Genomic DNA, 25,508 nt, shown 5'->3' on the forward strand with positions numbered 1-25,508 from the left:
ATCCAAAACCTGCTCCAAAGGATCCCATTCCTGTTAGTGGATTGGTTGGTCTTTTCATCAGAAGCTGCCTGAAAAAGGCACCTTTTCCAATGGCAGACTGGTCCCTTCACTCACTGTGCTTCTATTTAGGAGAAAGGATTTCAGCTTGCTGCTTAACACAACAGTGTGGTGTGATGCTTACTCACAAAGAGTCCTTTGTTTGCTCTTTGCCGGTGCAAACTGGTGTGCAAACTGCACACCAGAGAAAATGTACAGATCCTTTGCCATGTAAACGTCTAATCTCTAACCACTTCCAGAAAGGTCCAGTTTGCATTAAAAAAACATTTCCCCCCATGGTCAGTGTCTGCATAATATCAATGATTTGAGAAAATTCAACAACACTGGCCAGGTATGTACATGGAGACTATTAAAAGGAAGATAATGGTTAGCGAGATTCTGGTTTTCTTTCTTTTTCTTTCTTTCTTTTTTTAAAAATGCCTAGCATGTTATCTTTCATCTGTTGCAGTTAAAGAGGAAATTTTGTCTTTCTAATCTACCGGCTCTTAAAAGAGTGTAATTTTGGCCTCTCTAGAAATTATATGTCACGTTGAGCTTTTACAGATACCTTGGGATCTAATTTCCTCACCGATCTCAGGAACGAGCAGTGAGTAAAGCTAATCAATGCTTTATCTGCCCATATGGAACATGGTCCCAATATCCTGACATTTGAACAGCAAGACTTGTCGTTTGAGTTCCGAAAGAAACTGCGATATTGAAATCCCTGGAGAGAAGAAACTTAGTGGGGTGTAGCCAAAATCTATGAGGTTTTACGTTAGGCAGAGCTAGTACCGAAAATAAATATTCAGGGGTCTGCCAGACACGTTTAACAATATTGGGACCTATCCTACTGTTGCCATCTTAAAATTGTTTCAGGCTTCTGAGAACAACCATACAACAGCTTGTATAAGGGACATTCATAACTGTAGCAGAGTTATCAAAACCACTTGTATGCCATTCTTCTGTGATATATACGGTGAAGATAGGGTTGCCAACTTTCAGGTACTAGCTGGAGATCTCCTGCTATTATAACTGATCTCCAGCCGATAGAGATCAGTTCACCTGGAGAAAATGGCTGCTTTGGCAATTGGACTCTATGGCATTGAAGTCCCTCCCCTTCCCAAACCCCGCCCTCCTCAGGCTCTGCCCCAAATATCTCCCACCAGTGGCAAAGAGGGACCTGGCAACCCTAGGTGAAGACTCTGGCATACTTTGGTCTTCCCTCCTTCCCCTTCCCTTGGGCAGTTGGGAATCTATTAATTATACATTTCTAGTCCACTTTTGAGAAGTAGAATACTCATGGCAGCGAACAACATTTAAAAACTAAACAATAAAAAGAGCATCAGAAAAGGCAATCGGCAGTGTGGTTTAACGATTTTAGAGTGTTGGGCCAGCATCTGGGAGATCTAGGTTCAATTCCCCACTCAGTCAAGGAAGCTTGTTGGGTGACCTTGGGCCAGTCAGATACTCTCAGCCTAAACTATGACACAGGGTTGTTATGAGGATAAAATGAAGGAGAAGAGAATGACGTAAGCCTCCTTGGGTCTCCATGGAGAGAACAGCAGGGTATGAATGAAGTAAATAAATACATACATAAAATTAATGACTTTTAACTTTAGTACAAGGCATATTTTGGTATTACAACTGAATGAGGAAACCATGGTTTGCACTATACCTCCAAACCAGCATCAGCCCTGGTTTACAATCCTAATTTGCAGCAGAAACTCAAACCATTAGTTTGGTCCCAGAGAGCAGTAAGCAATTCCCTCTGCCATGGTTGCCAGCTCTGGGCTGGTAAATACCTGGAGATTTTGGGGGTGGTGCCTGCAGAGGGTGGGGGGGTTGGGGAGGGGAGGGACTTCAATAGGGCATAACGTAGGGTTGCCAGGTGCCCGGTGGTGGCAGGTAAAATCCTGCCAATCCACCAGGTTGCCGGCCGGCCAGCTAAGGGCCGGCGGGCACAGCGTGCGCACGTTCCGCACATGTCACTTCTGGGTCTAGCCGGAAATCATAGAGTTGTGTGGGGTGTTTGTGCTTGCTGTGCCAGGCGCGCACTGCACACATCCCCTCAGCCCCGCAAAACTCCTGCCGGTGGAGCTGCGGGGCCTGGGAAGCCTAGACATAACGCCATACAGTCCACCTTCCGAAGAGACCCTTTTCTTCAAGTGAACTGATCTTTCTTGCCTGGAGATCAGTGGGAAATCTCCAGCCACCACTTGTAGGGTGGCAACCCTACATGGCAGTCCCCATTTTAAAATAAAAAACACTGCTGGGGATAGAGGCCTATCAGAAATGGCGGGGGATGCAGCATGAGAGGATACAGCAGTAAGGGTAGGGTTGCCAAGTGCCTCTTCACCACCGGCGGGAGGTTTTTGGGGTGGAGCCTGAGGAGGGAGGGGTTTGGGGAGAGGAGGGACTTCAATGCCATAGAGTCCAATTACCAAAGCGGCCATTTCCTCCAGGTGAACTGATCTCTGTCGCCTGGAGATCAGTTGTAATAGCAGGAGATCTCCTGCTAGTGCCTGGAGATTGGCAACCCTAAGTAAGGGGGGAATCAGTGAAAACTGCCAAGTGTGAACCCTGGAACTTATGCAAGAGGGAGCAGTTTTCACACCTTCTGTCCTTCTACTGAAGCTCCCTGAGTCACCAGCCAGGTGATACTAGAAGGTCCTCTTAATCCCCTGGCACAGCTTTTCAGAAGGGGAGCAGGGGGCCTGTTATGAGAAAGGGGACTTTGACAACGATCCATCCTGTGAGCTCTGCTCTGTGAACCTCACTCCGTCTGAAAATGTCTGTATTCAGTTTTCTGGTTGGGATGTAATGCCGAAATATGGTTTGCACTAAACCTGTAGCACAAAATGAGGACCAAAACAAATGTGATGAAGAACTCGGATTATAAAAGGCCAATTGCAAGTCTGTGCAGCCATGGTTTGGATTGGGGCCATGCCAGAAGAGGAGAGGGAGTTTAACTGTTCACTCTCTGCTCTGTTTGGTGAATCAAAACCCATTCCCATAACCAGCACTGTTTTTAGCATTTGAAAGCAAGAAAGCAAGATGGGTCCTTTAAAAAGCCCATCTTTTGTCTTCTTTAAAGTGCTAACAGTATGGGAGGGCAGTTTTGAATAGCAAAACTGCTTAGGGGTTGAAAGATTGCACCCCCCCTCCTTTTCTTATAAGGCCCCAATCTGAATTTTCAAGGCAATTAGAGATCCGTGGCCTTTGCTGTATCTGTTTTGGACATGGCTCTGAGCACATGAAACACAAAGAGAAGGAAAGGAAAAAATGCAGAAGCACAAGGTCCACTCACCTAGTGCCACATGGGGGCTTGGTGCTAAGTGTGAGCCATGCCCATGTGGCATCTTGTTTGCCTGAACTCTGAAGCCTGAAATTTCTTCCACCCACCCTCTCCCTGTTCTCTGCCTACTCCTTTGGTTGCGCCAAACCGAGCGAATCTCTCTCAGAATAAACAACATGGAAAGTCCCAAGGAGCAGTCAGAATAAATTATGCCAAATTAAAAATATATATGCAACAAGTGCACAATTTATTCTGATCACAGAATATCTTAGAATTGGAAGGGGGCACCCATCACGCTTAGACCTGCAATTTTTCTTGAACCACGTCCTCGTCCTGATGACACCCTGCTTGCTCATCACCTGGGCAGATAACGGATGTGCAACATTATTCTGAAAATGGTCTTACTCATAAAATGTCGTCCATCCGGTCTCATCACTTTTTGTTGCCAAGAGACCACTGTTCCCATGGTAAGTCATTAATCCAAGTTCCAAGGTCTGGGTTGACACTACCTTAAGACCACCATTTGTGCCAACAGTCAGAGTCACAATTTGATTGTCAGGCATTAGAAAATGACGTGGTGCTCCATTTGTATCCCGCCGAATTTTTAGAGAGTTGCCATTGTTATCAATCACGTCAGTCACATCATTATCGGCACTATAGGTGAAATTATATAGATATTCTCCTGTTACAAGGCTTAGGGTATACTGGTGGATGCCATCAATGTTGAAGACATAAAGTTCCTGCTCTCCTGGAGATGCAATTTCATACTGGTTGAAAGAGGTAAGGACTGGCCTGTTTTTGCTGACAGCCCTGATACGTATATTTCCAAGATCTGCTATGTAAATAGTGCCATCTGGTGCCACAGCTAAAGAGGATGGGGTATTTAAGATGGCGTCGGTGGCATAAGCATCGTCACCAGCATAGCAATTACAGTTGACGTCATTTTTGCAGTCGCAGTCCGAAGGTGCCCCAGCCAGGAGGCAAATCTCGCCATTAGTGGTGACCTGGCGAAGCCGGTTAATTTTTTTCTCATCTGTCTCACTGATGTAAAGAATTCCAGTGTGTGAGATGGCAATTGCACTGGCTGATTCCAGTGCAGAATGAATGGCCAGTTTGCTGAGGGAGTAGTCTATACCGGGAACCTGACAGTGCATTGGCCGGCCAGCGATGATGCTAACCTGATGGTTCTCGGTGATCCGCAAAATGACATTGTTCTCCAGTACATACAGAGAGTTATCCATTGGGTTGACAGCGAGATCGGTTGGCCATTCCAGACGCACCTGTGGAAGACACAACACATTATGATAGCTATTTATCTAGACAGACACATTTCTTTGAATGCATATCAACGATGTGGGAAAGAGAGGGTAGCTGCGTGTGAACTGAGCAGATTTGTGTTCATCAAAACTGCACTGGATACTTAACGTATTCAGTAAATACGACTACATGCTGCAAAAAATGATAGAAAAGAAAAGTCAATTACATACAACATTATCACAGCTCTCTTTATCACTGCTATAGGTCACCTACAGCAAAGGTGATAGTTAATGTGATTACTGATAATAACAAACCTATCTTCTCACATCACATTAACTACCTTCTCACACTGCATATCGCCATCATTCCTGATATTCTTACAATCCATCTTTCTTTTTCAGCAAATTGTAACATATAGTATTTCCTGGGGAGTGCAACTAGGCAGTTATCCAAAATAAGTAGCCATCTGTTTCAATGTGGCACATAAGCAAAGAGGAAGTAACACTCTACCTGGGTCACGTCCATGCTGGAATCACAGCTTAGTGGCCGAACAGCAGTTAGATCATTGGAGCCCAGCAGAGTTGATATTATTCCATTCTGGTCAACTTTTCGGATCATTGTGGCATCAACAAAATACATAAGGCCATACTTATCTACTGCAATTCCTACCAGGGTGCAAAGAAAGCAAGAATGAGTCGCCTGGCTTCATGCCTTGTTAATAATCATGGACACTGACTGTTGCAATTGCTACTCACACGTTTTTCTCTTGATTTTGTGGGTGTATGTCCTCTATTCCAGCCAACCCTATAGAAATGCTCCACTGGAATCAGTGAAGTCTTTGGTTCTGAATTTTGAACCATTTATTTTCCAAGCTAACGCTAATGGTACTGGTTTGCGTGATCCTAATTCCTGTATTATATATATATATGTAATATATAATATTATATATAATAATATATAATATTATATATAAGCGCACTTTTAAATTTTAAGGTTTTCCCGTTCTTGTTTTGATACCATATGTTTTTGAAAAATCAGAGTTCACCGAGCACTGTTCTAGAGCAATTCTTACAGTGCATTCCTAAGGAGAGTTACTCCAGTGTAAGCCCATTCATTTCAATGGGCTTAGACTGGAGTAACTTTCCTTAGGAATGCACTATTTACTGTTACAGGGCTCACACCAGAGCAGTTCTCTATGGATGGCAACTTTTCATTCATGCTACGTACTTGTCTTCGTTATATGAGCTCCTTCAAAATGTTTCACGATCAACAGCCTAATTTGCTCAGGCAGACCTTTGTGTAGGTAGGCCTCCTCCAACAGGGTATACTGGAAGGAAGCTGGCAGCAGTAGCAAAGACACTTTTTCTCAAGAGCAATGGTGGCTGACCTTTTTGGCAAGCATGCCGCAAGCTTTAACCAAAAGGATCAAGTAGAGTCACTCTAATGCATGCTGCAAAGCACATTCAATCCCTGTCCTGTACATGACCATGGTTTGACCTTGGCCTACAGAATAAGTAAAGCAAGGAAAAATCTGGACTATAGAGATGAATTCAAAAACATGGGTTTTTTTTTTTGGGGGGGGTAACTATGGTTAGTTTATGAAACCAGGATTCAAGTTGCACTGAAAGGTGCTTGTTCCATCATGTTTGCTCTGGAGCTGGGGAACAAACTGGGATCAAGCCAGGACGTTTTGTGTCTACACAATGCGCAAAACTAAAGCTAAGATTAACTGTGGTTAAGGCCAACTCCAAACCATGGGTTTACAGCCTTATTTGACAGATCGGAAGTAACTATAGTGGAGTGGCCTATGTTCAGACAATCACACCAACCACTGTTCATTAAACTATCGTTTCATGTGACGACTGAATGTGTCAAACCATGGTTTATTGTAATCACAATTTAAAATAAATCATGGTGGGTTATGTCTACACTGAGTGTATGCTGTAGTCAGTCCTGTGAATGCCCTAGCTCCTGTCTGATGTACTACAAGCCACTGATATTTGTGCCACTAATAGCACATTTCCCCATAAGTTGGCCACATATGCCTTGAGATAGGTACCACCTCTGCTTCTCCTGTGTTTCTCATGCTTTGGCACTACTGCTTTTGCAGATAGACATGACAGGTACCTTTAGGGATTGGGCTGCAATTATACATGCATGCGATGAATCCGGCACAAAAGTAATTATGTTACCAAAGAAAGTGGGGTGATATGTATATAGTTAATCATGATCATGTAACGTGTGCGCAGAGCCCCTGGTAAACACAATGGACATGTAAGTGTCCAAGGCAAAATAAGAAGTGCTTCATCCTTTACTGTTGACCATTCCTGAGCAAAGGCAGTTTTGGTAAGGAAGAGTAGCCCTGATTTGCAGCAAGTGTTGTTCTAGTCAACAATCTGTTGCTAGATGCAATATAAGACGGTGGTTGTGCCTTTGGTGCTTTTAACAGGAATTTATTTCATACATTAATAAATGTTTCTTTGAAGCAGAGTAATCAGATAGACAAATTAACGTTTATCATTTCCTTAAACAAAACATCTGGATCGCTGTCCGATTTCAGCGGGTCATTGCAACTGTGCCTTTCAACTTTATCAAGACAGAAAAAAATATTAATTTGCCAGATAGCCAAGCTGGAATTTGTACATTGACAATATGCAGAAACTTATTTTATTTGATGTTTGTTGTGCATGTTTCTTTCTACTCTGCTTTTATTAGTTCCAAAAGATGTGACTAGCCAAAGCGCAGTTGCTTAGGCTGCATTTTTTTAAAAACTATGCAGTATTGAAAAGCAAGCACAGTAAAAATAAAAGTGAATAGTCCCATATCTTCGTTTCCCTTTTTTTCCTCAAGAAGAAAAATGATGTTTGGTTTTAGTTTATCTATATAAACAGGAGACAGAGGAGACAGTACACCCTTCCCGCCCCAAACAAAATCCAAAATATAATATACACTTTTGCACTCCCAAAGGAATCTTTCATACAATTCCTGCTGGCTTGCACATTTCTCCTTCACAGAGGAAAGCATTCAGGTAATTCACATTTTGTTCTTCTTTTGCAAGGGAAAGAAAATGCAGGGGCAGGAGTTTACTCCCAATAAAAGAAAGGAGGAAAAAAAGCAACCTCAAGATAAAATCCTACACGGGAAAAACTTGTTAACCCACTGTGATTAACTCCAAGAATAAAAATAGCCCAGCAAGCAGTGATTTAATTGCGGGATAATTATATCAAAATCCAGTCTTGCTTCAGACAACTATTCCCCCCCCCCAAAAAAAAACCCTTTACCTCGTGGGCTCATTAGAGTCGCATCCACTGCTTTTCCTCCATCGCCACATCTGGCTTCATCAAAAGGCAAGCACTGCTCTCCTGTCCCTGCCACCACTTCCGAGTTGCCAGCTAAATCTTTGGCACCAGTAAGGGATTTGACTTTGTAAATACGGCGACTGTTGGTATCTGATACATATAGTGAGCCCGAAACAGGATCCACAGCTAGGTAGTATTTGTGGGCAGGGTTGTTGCTTTAGAACAGAAAAGAGAAAACATGATGGCGAAACCAGCTCCCCATAAAGCTTTTTAGTGAAAGATGGACTGGGAGGACAGAGGTGTCAGAAAATGTCAATTGCTCTACTCGTATCATGGATATTGTTGACAGTGTCGGTTCCCTGCTTTTCTTCCCAAAATTTCAAAACCCTACACAGGGCAATAATAAGTTTGCAAGAACCTGCCCAATCCCCTTTTCTTGTCCTCACTTTGCCTCCAGGCCTTAATGTGGCTAGAACAGGTAATGTTTAGGTTGGGAAACTCAGGTCAAATTCCATTATGGGCTGAGAAATTAACAGGTAACCTTTGGGCAGGTCACTATCCCTCAGCCAAATCTAACTCTTAAAGTTCTCATGGAGATCAAATAGATAACCCAAATGTACTCCATCACAAACTCTTTTGAATAACAGTAAAAAAAAGTGACCAATAAACAAACAGAGGCAAGGGCTACTGGGTAAATTATAGCCCCACAGCCACCTACTTATTCTTATAAACTTTAGCAGAGTGGCTTACTTCAACATATGTGGAAATCTTATATGCATTTACTTGGTCATAAGTTCCACTAGTTCTGAGTATATTGACGTATGCTGTAAATATCAGACGCTGCCTCTTATAGGTAACCCATTGACTCCTATAAAATCAATCAGTTTTTGTTTGTAATTGATACTATTTTTAACACTGTATATTTCTATACCCTTTAGAAAACTGGAAATAGATAGCTTTACATCTTAATAATATGAGCATTGAAGATATATGTTCTTATTAAGTTCCATTTATGGATTTCCTTTTACCTCCCTTGTGAATACTTCTATTTTATAGAGCACGGATGTTTCAGTTGGGCACAAATATTTTGAAAATAATGTCACCGCAACGCAAAATGTAGGGGAAGCCAAAGTGATACAGCTTCTGATGAGAAACTGTAAATTATTTTTCAAAAACTATAGCATCTGTGCCTCCTTGAAAAATCTTTTCCCCTTCTTCCCACTGTGCCAAATAATAGTACTTAGAACACACTACAGCCTGCCCTGAAGCAGCCTTAAAGATGAATAGTCCCATAATTTATAATTGCAGTCCTTTCGCTTCTCATCCATTCTTTATAGAAAGAGTTTTTACAAAGAGTTTTGAAACTCTTTCTAACAAGATGACCAGTCTATTGGTGGCTAGAGGTTAACGCCACCATTTAGCATTCCAAAATTGTAGCAAATACTCATTTGATGCTCAAGGTTACTATTGAAGAAATAGGGCACACACACAATCTTTGTTGTTAGCCAACATATGATAACAGAAGCTCTGAATAGATTTTTCTACTCTAGTGAATCTCATGTGGTTGACTGCTTCATGCATTTCTTTATATGATATTAAACTCTCAATAACTTCTGCATTGTTCTCTATACATTTGTACTTTGTTAGGTTAGAATAGAGACATGAGCACATTTACCTCTGAGGGTAGGACAAGTGATAGCATGTATCTGTTTCCCAATCTATGTACACAAGTATAAAAAGAGAGTGTAGTAGCAAAAAACTGGCTTTTAATTTCTAAAATGTGAGATGTTGGGAAGGGGTGCACTTACCTAAAAATCATAGCCTTACACCTAATGTGTTGGAAGCAGCTGGGAGAAGGGAAATTATAGTTCTGCACATGCTCAAAAGCATTCTCCCTAGAACATTATTTCACTATTGCTACTGCTCAGGGCATTTATTTTTTTTAGAATGAAGCTTAGCCCTGCCAAGGTTTACCTTAAACTCCAGTCACACAACTGTTCCATTTTTAAACAGATAAATAATTCAGTAGGAAAAGTAATGCGTAGAACAGCCCTGAGTCATGCATACAAGTACTGAGAACTGGTTTGTTCATTTACTTTTTTTAAATAGGGTGTTGGGTAGAGAATAGCATGGCAATGGAAACGGTTTAAAGATCAAACAATCAGAAGAGCACATGGTATTTATTCAACATTGCTTACGCAGTAAGCAGAAATGGAACAGACAGATGTTGCTGCTGTATTCCAATTTGGAAGCAGACTGTGGCTGCAGAGACCTGTTTCATTTCACCACCTCAGGCTTTTCCCCTACCAATTCCATTCCTGAGCCCTCAGTAGGGGTGTGCATATCAATATGCTGAACCAATCCCCCCCCCAAAAAAATACCTTTATGGTATTTTTCGGGGGGGGGGGGGTCGTACCAAAAAATGGCAATTAAAGCGAGCTGAAAAGCGGATTCAGGAGGTGGGAGCCAGTAAGCAGCATCCATCTGAACTCTGGAGGGGTTCGGATAAGGAAGCACTGCTTATTTAAACCTTCTCCAGGCAAGCAGTGCTCATTTAACCCCCCCCCCCCCAGTGGCTCAGAACTGAACGCTGGGTTCCAGGGAGCCCAGCGCTCAGCACTAAGCCAATATTTTTTGCGCTCAGGTTTTATAAACCCACATTTTTTAAAAATTTTCTGGAAAAGCCGAATCCACTGTACTTGGCTTTTCGAGTTTTTTTTTAAATTTCCAGGTTCATTAAATCCGAACCTGAAAAATACCGTGGGGGGGGGGGAAGCAGCACACCCTTAGCCCTCAGACTGAGAGTCAGTATTCAACCGTAGCACTGTTGAAGCAATGACTGTTGGTTGCTTCCAGACTCCGTAGAAGTATTGGGAAGCTACATATCCCTGCAAAATTGCTACAAAGTAGGCAGAATAGGGCTAGTTACATCTCATCCCTCCCTAACATGGCATCTTGTAAGCATCCTCCTCCTCCTCCTTTAACGTCAACTGCAGAATGATCTGAAGTAACTTGTGGCAAAAATAAGATGTTTAAGGGAGGGTTTGGGTAGAAACACCATTGGGAGGCTTGGCTGTGATGCTGTAGTAATAATGGCGGCTCAAGTCATAGTTTGTGTCATCAGAGTTGCTATTCAATAGAATTGGTTGCAGTAGTCAAGCACACAATCACTACATTTAATGCGAGCTTATTCTTCTTGCTTTCATACCAGAGAACGTCCCTTGTGCCATTTTTGAAAAACACTAATCCTGTACCCCATACCAAAGTAAGCCCCCACGATTTGCAAATAAGCCAAGCTCTTGTTCTACCGAGGTCTTTTCTTTTTGCAGTGGAGGTTCTGAGATATTACCTCATCTCTAACAAACTATTTTGACAGCTGTTTGAGGCGCAGAACCAGTGAGCCACTTGGAAAGTGAGAAATGTCATCCTCAGCTTTTCAAACAGACAGCTGGACTAGAAGGAAGAGCTCCTGCACAAACATGTCTGGCTAACAACAGGCAGATGTAATGAGTATTTAAAATGAGTTCCCTGCAGATGCCAACTCTGGGTGATATCAGGCAAATTTCTTTAAAGGCTAACAAAGGCTTTAAAAGTTAGCAGGACAAAGACAGAAAGTGAATGCTCTAGTTGTCTTTTTTTTTTTTTTTGCAACTGGACTTATTGGCCTCTGAAGAGCAAGGCTTTTGTATTTGTGAGACAAATCAACCCTGTGAGCAAGGTTATGCTGAGACAGCACTAGGCAACCTTGCAGAAAGCACTGTTACAGAGTGAAACTCAGATTTGGGGAGAAAGTTTGTGACTGCAGGTGTAAAAATATCCTGTCTTCCTTAACACTGTCACCAGTAAGACTCCCTGCAAGACTCCCAGCAACAAAGAGAGTCTTATGGCCACAGTCTTATTGCTAGAGACATAAACACCCAACAGGGACATCTAGTCCAGCTTGCACCCTACACAGGTAAGCAAGGATTCCTTGCCTCTGCATATGTTTGTTGTAAATAGCCATGTTATCTCTTCTCCCCTTGCAATATGTGGTGGCGCTGTATTCGTTGAACGACCTTTCCCCTTAAGAATCCACACAAGGGTATGCACTGTATGCTCAAGGGTATGCACTGTGGCTCAGGAAACTCCACATGCATGTAAACTTCAGTGCATCCAACGAGAAGCACAGCTGCATTTCTGACCAAGGGCCAGGCACTCCATTCCAACAGCTGCTATTTGCTGATCCAATGCTTATGACCCATTTTGCCTTGCAGGATCACAGCCTGGAAGTCACGTGGAACAGAACAAACGTTGACCATAGACACACTGCAACTCCCTACTGGAAAGGGGGTGTATATTGTTTCAGCAACTACACTGACAGCCCATTCCTGAGAATTGGGCCGAAAGTTCTTTGGAGGCGGCATGACCTTGCTGCCAGCTTAAGTGTGTGTAATCGCGCGATTACATGCACTTACACTGGCAGCGAGGCCAGTCCCGCCGGCGGCCAAGAGCAGTGGGACCACACCTCACCCCTATGCTGGCGCGGCCGCTCCATGGCGCAGGCCACGGCGTAGGGAGGCCACACCGGCGCACGGGGGTGGGCCGGGAGAGGAGCCACTGGTTAGGCAGCGTCCTATCCTGGTTCGCTGCGGTACGCCGGCGCTGGAAATGGCGGTGCTGTGCCTGCTTTTTAGCAGGCGCAGCCTTCCTGTTTTCAATGGGCCTTTTAGCCCTGTTAAAAAAAAAAAAGCCGCGAAACGGCTTTTTTCATTCTCCCAGCGTGCACAAATTTGCTTAGGAAGAGGCGCCGCTGCAATTCGGCAAAGCAGATCATTCTCTGCCTTTTCCCAGCAGCCTCCTGTTTGCCCTGGAAACCCTCTAATGAAGAAAAAGCACCACGATGCTAGTAGCTGCAAAAAATCTGAAACCTGGCAAAATCACCCCTCTTCCTCTCCTGCTAGTGGTTTCTTTTTTTCCCTTACTCTTTTTTTTCTTTAATAACCAAGTACAAGACCTGTATTGATTAAGTGATATCTTTGGTCCATGGTAGATGGATACCCATTTTTTTCTGATGTAAGCAGTTCACTGCTTATAGTAGAAGTAGAAGGTACAAGAGCATCGAGTCACATCCAAGAGGCTATTTAGAGGAGGGCAGGAAGGGTGGGTGAAGGCAAGACTGACCCTGCTTTTGGCCACTACATATTTCACTGCATACATTCTTCATATGAAGACATTAATAGAGCCGTCAGCCCTTCCTACTTTACCCACTGCGCCTTTCTGCAATTTAAATCCCATCAAAATCATAAAACTTTAATCTTTTGTTTCAGCTGCTGAGATGATAACTTCTAATACGCTTTTTTTGTTCATGGTAAAGAGGAGGAATGAGAAAGAGCAATTATACTCCACAAACGTAGCAGGAGACTTGGAACAGCTCTGGATTTAAGTTTTATTTACATGACAATATATTTTTGCCTGCTCAAGGTGGGTCTATGCCTGCTCAAGGTGGGTTTCCAAAGTGGGCAGTACCACCCCCTTTCTGAACCCTCTCCAGCCTTTGCAAAAGCCACCACTGTAGTTTGCCTCGACCTTTTAGGCCAATTACAGACAGTGTGCAGAAGTGCTCACCGAAAAGTTAGCTTGGGGTTCATTATACTTGCATTCCTAGACATTCCTAATAGCTGTCAGAACGTATTTGGTTGCTTTTTGACTGCATAGTATAATTGCTAATGCTTATCATATTCATAACACACAATTAGTGCATAAAGGTTGGCTCTAATTTTATACATTTAAAACATAACATCACACAAAAAGCACAACACAAAAAGCAAACACAACAGAGCAAACAAAACATAGCAAATGATAAGCATAGCAAATGGTCTTGGTCTTACCTATGTTTAAACTCTTTATTTCTTTACAGAAAGGGAACAGAAAAGAAAAAAAAGAGGAACAGTTAGCTGAAGAAGAGACTGTAAAGCAAACATAACATTTTCGTCTTATTCTACAAGAGGACATAGGCAAGGAAACCTCTTTTCAGCTTTAGCCTTAGGTTAATTTAGGGATGAAGCACAACAGAAGGGGTTGCAGTCACAACATAGTTCCCTGCTGGAATAGCCCCTCAAGGCATTTTTGTTCGAGACTTTCTGGATCACTGAAAAACGTCATGTGCAAAAATGTCCATCTTTTATACTGACAGTGAAAGGAGTTGGCAGCTGTCTGTCAGCAGGCTTGGTGAAACAGAGGCCTGACAAACGTGAAATGTGCTAATATCCTTCCCAGTCAAACAACTGAACCAAGAGGATGTTTTGTAACCTTGAGCACATCTCTACTCGGCAACTGGCTTCCCTCTTCAGTCCCTAGAGTTGTCACTTAATGCAGGTTTCACTGTCAGCCTGGCATTCATTTCACATGGCTTGTGACTGACGGGAAGCGCTGTTTCGTAACAGAGCAACCAGACACTCCGCTTTGTAAATTCACACTGCGCTAATCAGCATTTGTCTCTGCCATACAAGATGACGCTTTATGCAATGCCAAGGGCTATGTATTCTTAATGTACCTCATTTCAAATATGCGGAAGAAACGCATGCGGTCAACAGCAGCCTATACTGAAGATGGGGCTTGCTAGCCTAGGGTTGCTAGGTCCCTCTTCGCTACCGGCGGAAAGTTTTTGGGGCGGAGCCTGAGGAGGGTGGGGTTTGAGGAGGGGTGGGACTTCAATGCCATAGAGTTCAATGGCCAAAGTGGCCATTTTCTCCAGGTGAACTGATCTCTATTGGCAAGAGATCAGTTGTAATAGCAGGAAATCTCCAGCGAGTACCTGGAGGTTGGCAACCCTATGCAAGCCTCAGAACTGATATTGGTAACTCAAGTGTCTCACATATGTAATTGTATCTTCAGTAAAAGGCTAGGGCACAATCCAGCCAGCCAAAAAGGAAGAGCACTAATATGAATTATGCCCCAACTTCTTTCCTGGTTGGTAAGACATTTCATAAGTCACACAAACCAACTAAATAAACACATACCTATTTTATTTTTACTTGTGCATGCAGAGGAGCTGTCAGAACGAAACTAATTAAGGTTATGGCTCCACCGAAGACACAATTACACAGGAGTCAAGTAGCCCTTGAAAGACTAACACAATTTATTTCAGCATTAAGTCTTCATGTGTCAGAACTCACATCTTCAGACGTTAAGAAGCATACAACCGCCACCACGGCCATCACCCCACAGTATATAAAAAAGGCCCACTGAAAACCTGAGCTCTAACTCATGAAAGCTTACGATAGAATAAATTGTGTCAGTCTTTTAGGTGCTGCTTAACTCTGGCGAACATTTGCTACAGCAGATTAACACCTTTGGATCTATTGCTAAATACAGTTATAAACACTATGGATGCAGTTATTGGCCCTATGGGGGGGGAACCCAATTTTTAAGATGGCATAAACTAAAATAGTGGTTTTTTTTTTTAAACATGACTGTTTATTGTTTCACTCTTAAGTCTAACAGCACTTGGAAGCCACAGTATGAGCCATACATCTTTTTAGTAAAGCCGTGCATTTGGCTTGGAGAGCTGACCAGGTCCCTTTACTTCCCCTTACCAGTGCCACTCAAAATTGGAAAAGAGCTAGGTTTAGGCCCCTCTCTTTTCTGGGCACAAAGAATGAAGCTCAAGCCTAGAAGACCTGTCTACATTTTTACTGCCTAGGGTTGCTAGGTCCCCCCTCTCCTCCGGCAGGAAGGTTATGGGGCGGAGCTGGGAGTTTACCACTCCCAGTTTGAGTGGTAAAAGGTCCGTTGAGATGCAGTGCTTCTGGGGGTTAACTGGAAGAGACGTGGCGTGCAGGTGCGTGTGCAAGCTTGCCCGCCAACCCCCAGCTGGTCGACGGGCAGTTGGATGGATTGGCGGGGTTTTGCCTGCCACCCCGTGTCAAAATGATTGAGTGAGTTATCTCTTGGGTTGCCAACCTCCAGGTGGTGAGGAAAAAGAAACCAGCACAACTCAATATATTAAACAATTCATTAACAACTAATAACAGTGAAAATAACAACCACAAAAAGTGCAAATATATACAATTATTTACAACAAGTTATCAAAAAGCCTAATAGCAAGTCCAAAAGTCTATCAGAGGCAATTTTTCTTCAAGTCCAAATGTGGTCGACACTGTCAGAAATCAGTTGGGACAAGGTCCAATCCAAAGAAGGAGACAAAGTCCAATCCAAAGAAGGAGGAAACGCTATACCGGATATTCTTGTAGCGCTTTCACCAAAGCATAGCTTCATCAGCCTCACACTGTGTAAACCACATACAATTAGGGAGATTCACAATCTTTTAAATAAACTTAAACTAATGACTATTTCAATAATATTTTTATCTTTTGCGATTTTTTAGTATTTTTAAGTTAAATATTTTTATAGCTCCCAAAAGGGCTGCTAATCCTTCTGCAGAATTGTATGCGGTTTACACAGTGTGAGGCTGATGAATTGTTTAATATATGGAGTTGTGCTGGTTTCTTTTTCCTCAGCCTTTGGTTACCAGTATTGTGAGTAATTTTTATATTAACCTCCAGGTGGTGGCTGGGGGTCTCCCGCTATTACAACTGATCTCCAGCTGATAGAGAGCGGTTTCCTTGGAGAAAATGGCCGCCCTGGCCATTGGACTCTATGGCATTGAAGTCCCTCCCCTCTCCAAACCCCGCCCTTCTCAGGCTCTGCCCCCAAAATCTCCAGGTATTTCCCAACCCAAAGCTGGCAACCCTTGTTATCCTGTAAGACTATTGTGAGTCAAAACCATGGCCCAATATGATGCTGCCTTACTCTGAGGGCCAGACAACCTGATACATTTGAGTAAACCACTTTGTAAATCAAAAATGAGGATGTAGTATGCCAACTTCCACTGAGGCCTTAATGCAAGCCTCATGCTTGCCCCCTCTGCTTTTTTCTTTCTGTTCTTTTTTTTTTTTTAATCTCTTATCTCTTCTTCCCTTCATCTTTATATCTTCCTTGCATTTTTCCCTAATACCCTTGTCTCCCCCCCACACACTCTTTTGCCTTCCTTTTCCTAGTGTAGCACTCCTTTTGCCCCAGTCTCTCCTGGCTGCCTCTCCACCATCTTGCTATGAGCCCTGTGTCCTCCCTAGGACTCAGCTTCGCCTTGTTCCTTTCTTCCACAGACAGCAGGTCTCACAGCCCTGAGCTGAGCCTGCTTCTCCTCCTCTGCCATCGTTGCGAGTCTCTCCTTTAACCTCTGCTGTCTCCACCTTCCCTCACTAGCACGCAATCACAGGCTGGGTTCTGCCCCAGCTAGTGCCTTGGCCAAGTCCTGGCCTAAGAGGCCAATGACCTTCATTACCTCATCCCTTTGCCTAAACCATCCTTCTCTGACTCCCGCCTCCTCCTTACAACCAGGCAGGGTAGCCAGAGGGCTACTGGGTCTGTGGGCCCTTCCAATCTTGTAGTGAACCCACCCTCCCATTGCCTCCAGCAAGCTTGGACTTCTGGTTGGGCTGTCCCTTGCCAGAGCCTGCCCTGGTGGCATCATCCCTGCCTAAGGTTGCCAACCCCCAGGTGGAGACTGGAGATCTCCTGGGGTTAGGCCTGATCTCCAAGTAAGAGAGATAAGTTCACCTGGAGAAAATGGCCGCTTTGGAAGGTGGACTGTGTGGCATTATACCCCAGTGAATTTCCTCCAGAAACCCTGCCCTCCTCAGCCCCCCCCCCAAATTTCCAGGCATTTCCCAACCCAGAGCTGGCAACCCTATCCCTGCCCCACCAGTCCTAGCCTTGTTGGGTGAGGCTGTTCTCAGCTGTTTTGACCTCTGCCCTCCCAGGGCATCGGGAAGGACATGGCCAGGTAAGGCTTCAGCAGCAACAGTGGGGCAGGCAGCTCCCAGTCTGGAGCTACCTCCGGACACCTAGGTCTCTTTTCTTCATCCCAACTCATTGTTTTGTTTCTTCCCTCTCCTTCTCTCCTTTGCATTTCCCCCCACTGGATTAGCTCTCTTTTACTTCCTTCTCTCCTATTGTGCCATCCTTCTTTTCTGCTTTCTCCAAAAGCCTTTTTCTTATCCCCAGGGCCCTTCCCCAAAAGACACATAAACTCTTCTAATAACCGAGAGAGACTGTTTTATACCCGTGTTTACATCTGCTTATTGCTACGGATCTTGCATTTGGGGGGAAGTAATCCATCTGGTTCTGGATGGCTTGTACAGAGGACGGTGAGCTAAAAGGCTGCTTGATTTCCTGTTGCAATCCCTGGAGCAAGGAATAATCATCCCTAAGAGCAACTCTCCATACAAAGGGACTTAAGGGACAGAGCCTCAATTGCACACAGTGGGGAGTGCCATGATCCTTCTTCCCAAAGGTTTCTTTCTTTTTTGATGAAAGGCAGCTGTGGGAGGCTGAAACTGGGAGCAGAGGATCTATGATGGAAAGGGAGGATTAACCCTTTCTATTCCTGTCATGTGTGTCTTCAGTATATGGACCCAGTACATTTTCTTCTGCTGGAACAAAGGAGCCAAGCTGGCAATTTGGAACACATCAATGATAGTAAGGGAAAGATTCCCCCGCCCCTTGCTAGACCTCTGCTGTTGATTTCTCCTATGTGAATTCTCCAGCTTTGAACTTTACTAGTACTCCAAAGCAGTCAATAGAAAGCACCAGGAAAACAGCGTCGTAGAGACACAGATTCAACAGTATGGTTGCCAACCTCCAGGTGGGGCATAGAGATCTTCCAGAATTACAACTGATCTTCACATACAGAGATAGTTCCTCTGGAGAAAACGGCTGCGTTGGAGGGTGGACTCCATGGCGTGATATCCCACTGAAGTCGCTCCCCCACACACAAATCCCCATCCTCCCCAGGCTCCTGCCTCAAATCTCCAGGAATTTCCCATCCTGGAGCTGGCAACCCGATACAGCCATTCCTCGTCTAAGCCATTCAGTTATGACGAGTCATTAAGCTGTAACAGTATGGAGCACTGCTTGCTAAAAGTGACAATACAGGGAGCTATGAAGACAGAACAGATAAGAGGGCATTTGAAACCCAGCCTAGAGCAGTAGTATTACCTTAATTCCAAAATGCTGGTAACATTCCTAGAGGGAAAGATTCGTCGAATGTAATTAAAATCCCCAACAAAGAGGCTTCCGTCAATTCCCACAGCAAGTGCCACAGGGGCCAGAAGTTTGTTTCCTTCCGCAAGCCCATTGCAGCTTGGGCATGAGATACTCCTCCTCCGACCATTACCCATGATGCTGATGATCACAGCTGGTTGCTGGGTAAGAAACTGGTTCTCTCCACTGCCTTTGTGCAGAATACCTAACAATGAACAGAAAGCATTATGAGAATTTATAATAAAAGATCCCAATCTTGTTCTTAATTCTCGATTTAGTAGGGTCTTGCCACTGTCATGCTGACATAGTACGTGCGGTTCTCCATTTTTTAATGGACACCACCGTTTTGAGGAAGTTGCATCAGCCACTTCTACCACACTGTTCCATAGCTGCTGTTTTCATTGTTTTGGCTATATTACCACTGCTGTCTGCCTATGCAGAACTCAACTAAAATAGCCACAAAGTGTATTACAGACACCTAATTTAAACATAATACAATCAGGGGTCCCCCTGGGTGCCACAGCACCTGCTGACACATTTCCTGGCACCTTTTAGAAAACGGGCATGGCTTTTGCCCAGCTGGGTTTCTTATTGGCCACTGAAGATCTGATTTGGCCTTGCAGCAGCTGCCACCACAATACAAGGATCTTCACTGGTTGACTGAAAGTAAGCTGCAGGTATGCAAGAAAATATTTTTTTCAACAATATGTTCATTTTAAAAGGTATCCTGCTGAACAGAGCTTCTGCCTGAAAAGTTGAAGAATTATGATTAGAGTTATGCATGACCTCACTTCCTGACATTTTGTGGTTTGCTCTGCCTCCTGCAGCAGCCACTTTGGGGTTGCGCTCATCACTCTGTTTCAGAATTCCAAAGGTGCTTGAAAAGGTTGAGGACACTCAAAACATTTTGTTTAACGCAAGAGGAACTGACAGTGCCATCCTAAACACAGTTACAGTCCATGGGCTTATTAAGTCAGTGGGCGTAGAAGGATGTAATTCTGTTTAGTGTTGTCCCGTAGAACCGTTAGTATTGACAGCATATTCCTAAATCTGGTCTAGCTCTCCCTCACATAGTATCTTTCTCTGCAGAGCGGGTGTCTGTTATGTAGTAATATGCAAACCCACCATCTGCAGCCCAAAGTAACACAGCGCAAGAAATGATTTCCTATGTGACTCTTGCAAACAATTCTTAAGGATTAATTTCAGGAGCGCTACAGAAGATAGCATATTCTAGAAATAAGCATATTCTAGAAATAAGCGGGGGAAAACATGACAAGGAGCAGAGACAAAAATGAGAATATCACGATTGTCCATCTGTCACTCCATGATATTATTGGCAAAGTGGGACCATTAATCTTTTAAACAAGTACAGTATTTATTTCTTGTATCCCACTCTTGCATGGGACTTCTCATAGACTTCTATCAAAAGGTTAGATCACAGATTACTTAGCATCAGCAATGCTGTAACATCAGGCACCCTCAGACTAGTCACTATTCACTTGGTTGGACCAAAAAGGCAATTACTAGCAAATCAGAAGGTAGTCTGGATATTCTGTTTCCAGGTTTGCCCCCTGAAATCCTCACTGCTGTCTCTGCTGACAGAGCCACAAGTAACATGCACTTTAGAATACAGTCAAAGGCACATGCAGAACTCTACATTCATTTCAAACACTCACAGTGGCACATTAAAAGTCAGTTCACATAATGATCAGTGCCTGTGCATATCCAACCACCTTTATACGTGGTATTATTCAAATGTCAGGACAAGCACTGTCTAATATTCCAGAGGCAATTGGGAGGATGGGCACTAATCTAAAGTTTGAGCAATGATGAAAATCATTTAACTTACCACTTTTTATGTTAAGCACATGATGCTTATCTAAAGACCAGCCCCCTAGATTTGAGGGGTCAAGTTCAAATCCTTGCAGCAGAGCAGTCCTTTTCTCCCATAAAATTAGGCTGGGACAGGTCTCGTACTCATAGCCCACAGACACTGAAAAAATATTAATAATTACTGGATGAGAATGAATTGTCACCTGCTACAAAATACGGCTTTATTCTATAATATTAAATTCAGATATTTGACTTCATTTGACCCTGAAATGTGATTTTCTTGTACTCAGGAGAACTGTAGGTCCTCATTTAAAAAAAAAAGAAAGGATTATTGGATGATGTGAAAAATGAAAAAAGCCTAATATAATAAGCCAAGATAGTTTTTAATTAGCCTGCTGTAATTCTGTCCTGGCTATATGAATATATACACTCAGTATTGTATATACATGGTTTTTTTAAAGCAATTGTATAGAGTAGACAGTATAAATATATTACACTAGCTATATGTCAGTGACATACAGTAGATAAGAGACACTTTCATGTGGAGGCATTCAGAAAAATATTAAACCTGAGGGGACAGATGAAGGACTTTGCACTTACAGCGATTTTTAATATGAATCCACTTATTATTTACCATAGAGGTTATAGATTCAGAAGAATCCTTCAGAGCAAATATGTAAGGTGTTGATGCAGATGAACCTTTTACATTATGTGGAAATTCACCATGGAGCAGGATCACTCTCCTGTACACCTCAGAATTTCTGTCAGAAACAGAAGCCCAACCTGCATGCTTTGGCAGAACAAACATTATATCTGTTCCAAATTTTGAACAAAAGACTGGAAATCAGTTGTAATAGCAGGAGATCTCCAGCTAGTACCTGGAGGTTGGCAACCCTACATTCAAACCATGCTTCCATGTGATTGGCTGCTCACATAAAGCATCTGGTTCATACTACAGGCTATTTGCATGATAGAGGGGAGGTGCCCATATGACTGCTCCGCCATCCTACTGCGTTGCTGTTAGCTTTGGCTAATAAATATATCCTTTCCTGTTTTCCTTCCTAGTAAGCTTGTCCGATAGTGTGTACATGGTGTCTGTTAAACAGAATTGGTATGATCATGGCCTATCAAAAGTTTATGATCACACCGTGTGTAACCCAGGTTTCTATTTCTAATGGTGACTGTATACTTTAGAATGCAGGGTGCTAGAAGTTATTCGAGAACTAGAGAAGGTTGCTGGCATGTGCTGCGAAGAGTGACTTATACAATAGTTCTACTATTAACACCAGCTGTGGATTTTTTACTGTGACAGTTGTTAGTGCTGCCGTCAGCACTTAGAAGTTGCATCGTTTGAAACCGATGACATACCTACAGCATCTGAGAGCCCATAAACCTTCTGCCCATAGGCGTCAGTTTTGTCCCAAATAAAAGTGTAGGCTAAATTGGGGGATGCTTGGAATGTCTTTTGGAAGAGATGCCCTTCTACGGCTACCATTAGATGAACTTTAATTAAGTTCAGAGGGACAAGCGACTGCGTCATGGTGATCTTCATCAATGATCTGTATCCAGCAGTACGGGAACTCAGATAGCAGAGCTTTATGTTGGAGCTCGGGATTTCAATTTCTTCATGAAGAACCTGAATAAGAACACAGAGTACACATTAAACGTACACCTTGTGATAGGGATTTGCTTAGCTCATGGGTCTTACTTACGGATTAATGACTTTTTACTGCTGGGAAGTTTTAGCATGGCCTGCCTGCAGTGACACAATTTAGGTTATGATTTCTGGATTAATAATGTTTTGGCCACTGTTACACTTTCTTTTTAAAAACCACACTGTTAGCAAAAGTGTAAATAAGAACCACAGGTTTTATTGCTAGTTATATGCAACAGGGCCACAAGAGGCTGTAATTATATGAACCTGCAACTTCCACTGACAATCAGCATAAAGCAACAGGGATGCCCAAACAGAATAACCAGCATAATAATAACAGCAATGCAGATCATTAAAGGACGCCTTATCATCTATATATTCTTGCTCAGAGGAAGAAAAACTTCCTTTTTTATTTGCACATACTAAGTCCCCCCCCCCTTTTCCATACTGAGAGACAAACTAGATGCGGAGCTGGCAGATCTAGCTGTTTAAACTGCAACTGCTGGCAGATCTGCAACAACTGTGTACATAGCAGGAAGGTGGGGGTGATATTTCTAGAGCAAAAAGCTGAAATCTTCCCACCGCTTACCTATATCCCCTTAAGTGCTTTTCTTACTGCATCAGAACTTGGCTAAGAAGAAAAGGGTGTGAAGAGACAAACTATGATTAGAAAGGTTTCCTCTGTACATAGGGTTCATTAGCTCTTGCCCATTGGTCCTTCTGTGTGATTGGGGCAGGGATTTAAAGGCACCATCTAGAAAAACCTGTACAGTCAAACTGGTCAATGCAAAAATCTGACCAACCAAATCGACACACAACATTGTGTAAGCTTTCAAGCTAAGCACAACTGTTCATTAAGCTGGGTGTTACAACATTTTTAAAAAGGCAGAAAGGACAGAAAGAAGATTATTCAAAATCTAATATTAGGGTCCGACTTTGCATGCATCCATTGTGATACCATCTAATCTGGTCTAATTTGCCCCCCACCTTGATCTCTAATACAATAATGAGATAAAGCTGGAAAACTCTTAAAGTATTCAGAAGAAAGATGAATAAGGTAAGATTAGCATAATCCAGCCATCCATCCTCAGCCCTTTTACTGAGAAGCATTTCTGAAAATTTATTTCTGAACGATGCAAGGGCAGAATCAGGTACAAAATGCAAGTGTTGAATTTTTTTGTCATTAATAGATAGATGCGAATCTGATATATATGTTGGGTCATGTCAACAAGATCCACACACACAAGTTAGGGCAGGGGGCAATTCCCCCTCCTATGGCAACCTCATCCTCATGCTGCCCCTGGGAGTCTCCTGGACCCCTCCCCCCCGGATGAATATTTCAGGGTGCATATTGGGCTGCTTAGGGAGTGGGGGAGGCAGGAAAATTGCACTTCTAGGCATGAATTTAGAGAAGATCCAATCCCATTTCCGTTGTGGAGCTGCTCTGACAATTCCATGAGAAATCTGCGTGAAACTCATGCCTATCTGCATCAAAGACTTGTGTTTCTGGCAGTTTTGTAACTAATTCTGCACAGAAATATAATGTCTATAAACAATGTATGAATAGATATACCATATCTCCCTGATATTTCTGCCTCATTTTTATCAAACTCTGAGAAGCAAAAGGTTTTTCATTCACAATAAGAAAATTAATTTTTAAGGCAATGTTTGCTGCATTTATGCCAGTATTTTATACAAAGGTAGTTAAAATGTGTAGGGGCTGAAGTGTCTCTTCAAGACTACCAGACACATATACAGAAAACAATGGCATCTGGCATGTAGTTACTGCATGTTTGGAAATGCATCTTCCCTTCACACTTCATGCATTCCCTCCCATTCAGTGCCACTGTAAAAATGGAAAACATGTTTTCGACAACAGGATGCAGGTTGGCCAGCATAAAGGACAATTATACAACACTTGTTGCAAGAGAGAATAAGCAACTGCACATGACGTTCATTCATTCTTGTTACCTGGGTCTCTGGAACTATGGGGTTTTGACTAGGATCAGCGCTGAAGAATATGGAAAGTGGTGATGAAATTATAACAGGATCAGGTCGAACAAAACCACTTAAGTCACAACTAGGAATGGAGTTCTCTTCAGTCTTCATTGCAAGTGTATCCATAGCATAGAAGCTGTTCCACGGCAACCACACCGTTCTCTCTTGGCTCATGAATGGTGCTCGCTCAAAATGCAGAGTGAGAGATGCTCCCCCATTTGCAATCAGGTCAAACCTAGGGAAAATTTGGAGCTCACATTAAGAAGGATTTCAAAGTCATGCCAGAAAATGAAATGTGAGGATATTAAATAGCCTTTGCAGGCTCCTAAATTATATCCAACTCAGCAAAAATCTTATGGTTGCACATCAGATGAACAGTTTGGCCACATGTGGGGTATTCACCACAAAAGCGTGCAGTTGCTAATGTACCTGCAGTGCTATTTCTCTGTATTAGAAGTGTTACCATTATTGGTCTGTTCCTTCCACAATGTTTTGTTTTGTAATGCTAAATTATTTACTGTGACAGCAGACAGACCAGCAGCTATAGATTCAACTAAAGGTAAAGGTAAATAGATTCAACTAGACAACCATAATATATGGAGAATATTGTGTGCACATCTCGAAGGGGATTTGACATCGCTTCCCCTCTAGAACCCTGGGAATTTCAGTTAAAGGTTGGGGATCAACTAAATAATGCTCAACACTCTTCTAAAAATTAAAGTTCCTGGGGTCGGTTCTTGGGGGTGGGGGACACACAGCGCTGAAACATTTTTCAAAAAATTATTTAAATCACTAGTACAGACATGGCTTTAAAATCGTACAAAGGTTGACATCTCCCAAATACCACCAGACTCAGGGTTAACTAGAGCCTTTGTCGCTTAATCCCAGCAGTGACAAAACTATCCTTTCATTAGAATGGTTGCAGCAGATGGCAGAGAAAGAGCAATGATGGGAAATTTGCATGACTGCTCTCTGAGCTGGATCTCTTTCAGAAATAAAGAGGATGTTTCTCTCCAGGATTTTAAAGCAGTTAAACTATTGCTCTAAAGAA

General features: G+C 42.9%; 1 protein-coding gene across 3 annotated transcripts in view; it reads right to left on the reverse strand.

Moving 5' to 3' along the window:
- Positions 1–25,508, reverse strand: part of TENM2 (teneurin transmembrane protein 2) — an 860,742-nt gene that overhangs the window by 30,886 nt on the left and 804,348 nt on the right. For all 3 annotated transcript variants that reach the window (XM_056867244.1, XM_056867243.1, XM_056867245.1), the window contains 8 exons: positions 24,431–24,692; positions 22,174–22,441; positions 20,822–20,965; positions 18,928–19,177; positions 13,755–13,775; positions 7,870–8,102; positions 5,099–5,253; positions 3,737–4,611 (listed from right to left, as the gene is read on the reverse strand). In XM_056867244.1, the coding sequence (XP_056723222.1) occupies positions 3,737–4,611; positions 5,099–5,253; positions 7,870–8,102; positions 13,755–13,775; positions 18,928–19,177; positions 20,822–20,965; positions 22,174–22,441; positions 24,431–24,692 (2,208 nt within the window). The remainder of the gene's footprint in view (positions 1–3,736; positions 4,612–5,098; positions 5,254–7,869; positions 8,103–13,754; positions 13,776–18,927; positions 19,178–20,821; positions 20,966–22,173; positions 22,442–24,430; positions 24,693–25,508) is intronic.

Source organism: Euleptes europaea, chromosome 1 (assembly GCF_029931775.1).
Source record: "Euleptes europaea isolate rEulEur1 chromosome 1, rEulEur1.hap1, whole genome shotgun sequence".
Taxonomy (NCBI): Eukaryota; Metazoa; Chordata; class Lepidosauria; order Squamata; family Sphaerodactylidae; genus Euleptes; species Euleptes europaea.